At 44.4% G+C, this 6,728-nt stretch overlaps 1 protein-coding gene across 1 annotated transcript in view; it reads left to right on the top strand.

Moving 5' to 3' along the window:
• SLC2A9 (solute carrier family 2 member 9) overlaps positions 1-6,728 on the top strand; it is a 187,766-nt gene that overhangs the window by 50,063 nt on the left and 130,975 nt on the right. Inside the window, 1 exon segment of the mRNA XM_007451507.1 lies at positions 4,037-4,182. Within this exon segment, the coding sequence (XP_007451569.1) occupies positions 4,037-4,182 (146 nt within the window).

The following is a 6,728-nucleotide window of genomic DNA, read 5'->3' as shown; positions in this document are numbered from 1 at the left end:
AAAAAAAAAAAAAAAAAAAAAAAAAATCGGCAGGCGGACTCTCAACCACTGCACCACCAGGGAAGCCCGTAAGTTGATTCTTGATCCGGGTGGAGGTTACACAGGTGTATACATTTTGTGATGATTCATCAAACTGCACACATATTATTTGTGCAAATTTAAAAATGTGTGTCATACTTTAATCTTCAAATGTAAGTTTATGTTCAGTGAAACGCTTAGTTTTGGACTGGACTCAAATTTTTCTGCAACCCCATAGAAAACTGCAAATATCCGGTTGTCCCTAGAGTATTTCCTGCAACATCTTTGAGTGCCCTTAGAGAATATTTTCCCACAATCCCTTCTGCTTTGTATGGGCTAAAATGCTACTTCTGGAATTGGACTCTAGGAGGAATCTGGAAGTTAGGCTAGCTCTGTGCGAGGGAGCCTATCCCCAGTTGCTCCTTTCATTCTATCAGGCCATGTACCCTGAGGAAACGAAGACTGTAAAGTGGTTCTGGAAGTTGTGAAGTGCTCGGTAGATTGGAACTGTTGTTGATGTTTTGGACGAGAGGCACTCTGCCCTCTGTGCACTTGGAGTCTGCAGCCCCTGTAGGACTGGCCTTTGAGGCCTGTTCCCATAGACCACAGTTATAACCGCACCAGCCTGTAGGTCTGCAACTCCCAACCACTGGCGACCCCAGCAACCTCACCTTTACCGCAGCCTTGGTTAAATAAATAACGGTAGAGTGAAAGTGCCTTGGGGACCCAATAAACTTTGATCAAGCGCGTGTGCTGGGTCTGGTGCTGTTCTCCGAAGGAAATTTTCTGTGGCCGGAAGTGGGGCAACAGACAATATACAAGTACAGGTGACCCTTGAACAACGCGGTGGTTAGCGGTGCCGACCCTCAGGGCAGTCGAAAATTCACACACAACTTTACAGTCGACCCTCCATACATGTGGTTCTGCATCTGCGAACTCAACATCGGATTGTGTGGCACTGTCATACGTATTTAGTGAAAAAAAATCTGAGTATAAGTGGACCTGCATGGTTCAAAGCCATGCTGTTCAAGGGTCCCCTGTAAAAACCGAACAAGATACTTTCAAAAAGCACTAAGTGCCATGAGGAACATAAGACAGGATGGAGAGATAAGGAGTGATGAGGAGGGATTGATTTTGACAGGTGAAGGCCTCCTTGAGGAGGTATGGCAGTTTCCTATGGCTGTTGTCACCAAAAACCACAACTGGGGGGCTGAAAACAACAGAAATTATGCTCTCAGAGTTCTGGAGGCCAGAAGTCCAAAATCAAGGTATCTGCAGGGTTGGTCCCTTCTGGAGGCTCTGAAGGAGAATCTATTTCATGCCTCTCCTGGCTTGTGGTGCTGCCGGGAAGCCTTGGCATTCCCTGGCTTGTGTCAGCATCACTCCAATCTCTGTCTCCATCTTCACGCGCCCCTCTTCCCTCTGTGTCTCCCTGTGTCTTATCATCTTATAAGGACACCAGTCATTGTGTTTAGGGCCCACCCTAATCCAGTGTGACCTCACCTTAACCCTATTCCATCTGCAAAGGACCCGTTGGGTCACATTAGTTCCCATTAGTGGGAGGTAGTGAGGCTGAGCTGAGATGGGAAGGACAGTGGGGCGTCAGCCTGTGGAACTGTGAGGACAGAGGACTCGGGATAAACAGAACAACAAAGGCTGATATCCCACGATCAGAATGAGCCTGGAGTGTCCGGTAAATCATAAGCCTGGGGCACCTCGGGGGGAAGGATGGCAGGATATGGGGTCACAGGTCAAGAGGGGCCACTCAGGAGTGTGGGATGCTTGGTGCAGCAACACGAGCCCAGGGTAATCAACCATCCTCATTTGCCCGGAACTCAGGGGCTTCCCGGGACACAGAATTTTCAATGCTAAAGCCAGGATGGTCCCTGGCAAACTGGGATGAGTTTGGTCATCCTACAGCCGGCTACCTCCTCATGGCTCACCACTGGTTTAGCCAGCAGCATCTCATTTTCCCCCGAAATTTCACAATGGGCAAGGAGGAAGAGTCTCCATTAATTGACAGCGTCCTGTGTGCCTTTCACTCTGCTAAGCGTTCTCCAGGGATTCAGTCTGCGCAGGCGCCCTGTGAAGGAGGCGTTCTTACTGTGCCAACCGTATGCCACGTCCATTACCACGACCATGCCTCCTCTTTCCTACCAGCCGTATCATTTCCTTAATAGCTTTTCATGAGATGATGATGATAATTATCCCCAGAGGGTAGGGGGAGTGTCAGGGTGAGGACCTATCAGTTTTCCAAGTGTCCATCAAGTGACCAAAAGTGAGCCAGGTGCTTTATATGTAGTAATTTTATTCCCACCGCAACAGGAATAGACAGCAATTATGACCCTTCTTTCATAGATGGGTAAGCGGAGGCTAGGAGAACCTAACTAACTTGATCAAGGTCACCTAGTGAGGAAAGCAGGGCTCTGGGACTTGAATCCTGCACCTTCCTCTCTATTCCACTGCCCCCTAAGCAACAATGTGCCACATTGATCCATGGCCACTTGATTTTTCCGTGAGGCCAGATGCTCTCAATATGTGTGTTTGGGATAAAAATTCAGATAGCATCTGGTTTATGTTGCAACTTTGGAGATAATTCCTGTCTCTTTGCACCTTAAGCATGTTTCCCTCGTGTGCTGAACCAGAAAAAGTTATCCTGGGCTGAGATGCAATGAATGAGATGCTCAGCTTATAAATTGGGCAGCACATTCCCTTCACTATTTCTTTTTAGGAAGGGCTTCCCTGAATGCTAGAAACTGGGGTGAATTCAGCTTAAGATGAAACACATTGATTGGTGCCTAAAGTGTGTCGGGAACTGTGCTCTAACCTCTAGGCATCAGGAGGCCAGGGCAGGAAAGAAATTTTTGATTGCCCGAACAATCTGGTGAAAAATTAGAAGACAATAATAGTTAGTGCTAGTAATGCTGACTTGTATGTACAGCTTTACGCTGAGTGAAGCACTGAGCAAATCTCAATGAACTCTCATAGCAATCCTATGAAGTCAGACTCAGTTCTTATCCCCAACTTGTAGATAGAGAAACTGAGGCTGAGAGAGGCTAACTCTCTCAGCCCAAGTCCTCAACTTTTGTAAGTTGCAGGGATTTGACCCAGGAAGCAGTGTGACTCAGAGTGTAATAAGCAAGCCACGAATCTGCCTGGGTTAAGTGCATTTGTAGACCTTCATGGGTCTATAAAGGGTCTTAAGAATAACCCTGCCCAGAAATGGGTAGAAAACAAAGTTTCTTGAACCTGACAAGGCCTCATGATATTTCTACTAACAGAACCTCTATGAGTGCAGAGTATTATGTTTTATGAGACATATTTATAACTATTACTTTTTAAATAGAAATATCAGTCATAAGCCTTTGAACACATAAATTTATCTCAAAAGTTATGAGACCCTATGTGAGTGACGTAGTCTATAAAATGTTGTAAAATGGGTTTAACAGTATCTGCCATAACTGAGTTCCATGATTTACCTAAGGAGGTGCCATTAGCTGGTGGGAAAGTTCAAGTTCTAGAATCAGAGACCTGATCTACTGGGCAAATAACCTCTTGGAGCATTTTTGGATGTCCCTTGGTGATTTGGGAAAGTTACTCAACCTCTCTGTGCCTCAGTTTTCTCATATTTAGAATGGGGATAATGATAGTACATTTACTTTAGAGGGTTGTTATTTAAAATAGATAAGTTAATATAGGTAAAGAGAGAAGGAAGATCCCTGCTACTTGGTAGGCACTATGTGCGTTGGTTATTATTATCACCACCGTCACCGTCACCACCAGTATCACTACCATCAGCTACCACCATTTCCCCTCCTATGAAATCTACCTCCCAGCCATACTCTATGGAGTAAATGATAAAGTGCATGTTAAAATGTTGGCAATTTGTGCAGAGTGCTGGGAATGGTGTTGTGGCTACAGCACTATTTTTGTCAAGCACAGAACAGAGGGAGGTGCCATGACCAGAGTCTTCCATGAAGAAGACAGCTCTCTCACTGCTGCCGTGCTTCCTTCATAGGCATCGCCCTCAGCGTGCTCCCCATGTACCTGAGTGAGATCTCACCCAAGGAGATCCGCGGCTCTCTGGGGCAGGTGACCGCCATCTTCATCTGCATTGGCGTGTTCACGGGGCAGCTGCTGGGCCTTCCTGAGCTGCTGGGAAAGGTGAGTGTGGCTCCGCAGCCAACCACGTCCGTTCTCACTTCCTGTCACCGTCTCTGCTCCCCACGTCCCTTGCCAGACGAAGGGTAGTCAGAGGTGAGCCCTTCCTCCAAAAGCTTGTCCCTATGTCCTAGAATTCTTGAGCATTCAAGCCTTTTGCTTATTATTGGACAAAAGTTGTTGAGTTTCTTTGATTGGGTTTGATTTTTTTTTTTTTAGAAAATAAAAATATACAAAAAATTCAAACCTTACAGATTGTTCGAATCCACCCACCCAATAGCTATCGTTAACAGCTCAATAATTTTCATTTAGGCTTTTTTCTTTGCTTATCTAAACTTATATATACATAGTTTTGTTTTGTTTTGTTTTTTAATGGAATCATGCCATATACATTGTTCTGTTACTTGCCGTCTTCATTTAATATATTTTGGGCATCTTTCCAAGATGTTTAGCTTAGCTCTACCTCACTCTTGAGCCTTTCTTTCCCACATTAATATGTCATTGCACAGTCTTCTGTTGTTGGCTTTCTGTTTTGGAAACAGGAAGGCCTGACTTTAAATCCCAGTACAGGCATGTACTTGCTGTGTGGCCTTGGCAAGGAGGAACACCTCACCCACGTAAAGTCAGTTTTTAAAATTGCTGCCTTTTCAATAAAATCACTCATTTCATTGAAACATTCAGATATGCACACAAATATACATACAACTATATAAGTTTTAACATCCTCATGTCTGTTCTTTATATCTTCTCTCTTGACTTAATTTGATTTTGCTTTCTCTCTCTCTCTCTCTCTCTTTGTCTCTTTTTTTTTTTTTTTTTTTCTGTTTTTTTGTTTTTCTGACCACACTGCAGGGCTTGTGGGATCTCATTTCCCTGACCAGGGATTGAACCCAGGCCACGGAAGTGAAAGCGCTGAATCCTAACCACTAGATCACCAGGGAACTCGCTGCTCTCTCCCATTTTAAATAACATGTCCAAATGGTTGCCTCTAATTTTGCTGTTTGAAAGACTAAACTCTGTTATCCATTTTATTGCTTTCCAATTTTAATTTCTGCCTTTTCATTATTATTCATACATTTTTTTCCTTGAACATAGATTTGCCAACATTCCCAAAATTTTAGTATGCCACTTTCTCAATGTTATTTTTCTAAATGATTTGTCATTTTGATTCCATATTGGGAACAATTAATTAGAATAATGTTTTCAATTCCCAATCAGATGTGACTTTCTTCTTGTCACTCACTGCCAGTTTTATTTTGCTGTGTAAAGAGAAAGTAATCCATAAATTCCTCCTTTGGGGAACACGTTAAGGTTACCCTGGCCAGTTTGCAGTCACCTTTTAGAAGTATCCCATGTTTGCTCAAGGACGGTAGCTTTTTCTTGGCACATTGTAACACAGAGAACTGGTAATACAAAATGACTGTGATGTCATCACAACAATTATTGTTAATCTACAAAATGCTAAGGAAAAATTTCACACGAGATTAAAAAGAGGTGAGAAAATGTGATTCTACCATAGACAAATGAACTCCAAAGGGCAGGGCACAGAGCAGCCCAGTTGTAGCTGCAGCATCGAGTCACGGGCATGCGGGTTCTGGTGCCAGACTGCCTGGGTCTGCCTTCCAGCCCCACCACCACGCGCTGTGGGACTTTGAGTAAAGTTTCTGAACCTCTCTTAGCTGTTTCCTTACCTATCAATGAGATTACAATGGCACCTCTCTCATGGGGGTTTCTTGTAAGGCTTGAAGAGGGAAACAGATGTCAAACATTTGGAACAGTACCTGGAGCTGGTGGTAAATAGATGTCAGCCAATATCTCATTTAATTCATGTAGCAGCCCTTGGAAATAAATATTATTACTTTCTATGTTAGAGATTAAAGGTTCAGGCTCAGAGAGGTTTAATAATTACCCCAAATGGCTACAGCAACGAGGCAGTGGAGCCTGGATGGAGCCTGAGCTTCCTGGCTTTGAAGCCATGACCTCTGTGCTGTAGGACGTGCAGAGCGGGACTTGCAGATGGGGAGCACAGGGAGGCATCCCCAAAGTTTAGAGTCCTGGCACAGGAAGTCAGGCAGGCCAGTCCTCTTCGGTCTCGTATGTTTCTCATGTGGGCCCAGCCCCTGAGCTCGTGAGAGCACTTCTTTTCTGTGAGCTTTTCATCTTGCACTCTCTGTCCTTCATTCAAGCCCAGGAAGAAAAATCCGTTTGATTTTTATAAAAATATAAGACACGTATTCATCCACGTTAAAGTGGATCCAAACAGCCCAACACCACTTTCACATGGTGAGAATCTTCTTTATTTATCCAGTGACTTAGAAATCACCTCTTTTCCCTTTGAAATGAAGAATCTCATTTGGGGCACGCCTCAGATGTTTTCTATAGCCGGAGAAAACATGCTGGTGGGTCGGGAGCAGCCACACGATGAATTTCCTTTGATGGGAAATAGGAAAAAAAAAAAATAGAGGGGCTTCCCTGGTGGCGCAGTGGTTGGGAGTATGCCTGCTGATGCAGGGGACACGGGTTCGTGCCCCAGTCCGGAAAGATCCCAC

This window comes from Lipotes vexillifer, unplaced genomic scaffold (assembly GCF_000442215.2).
Source record: "Lipotes vexillifer unplaced genomic scaffold, Lipotes_vexillifer_v1.1 scaffold1417, whole genome shotgun sequence".
NCBI lineage: Eukaryota > Metazoa > Chordata > Mammalia > Artiodactyla > Lipotidae > Lipotes > Lipotes vexillifer.
This window is presented reverse-complemented; position numbering and strand designations above follow the sequence as displayed.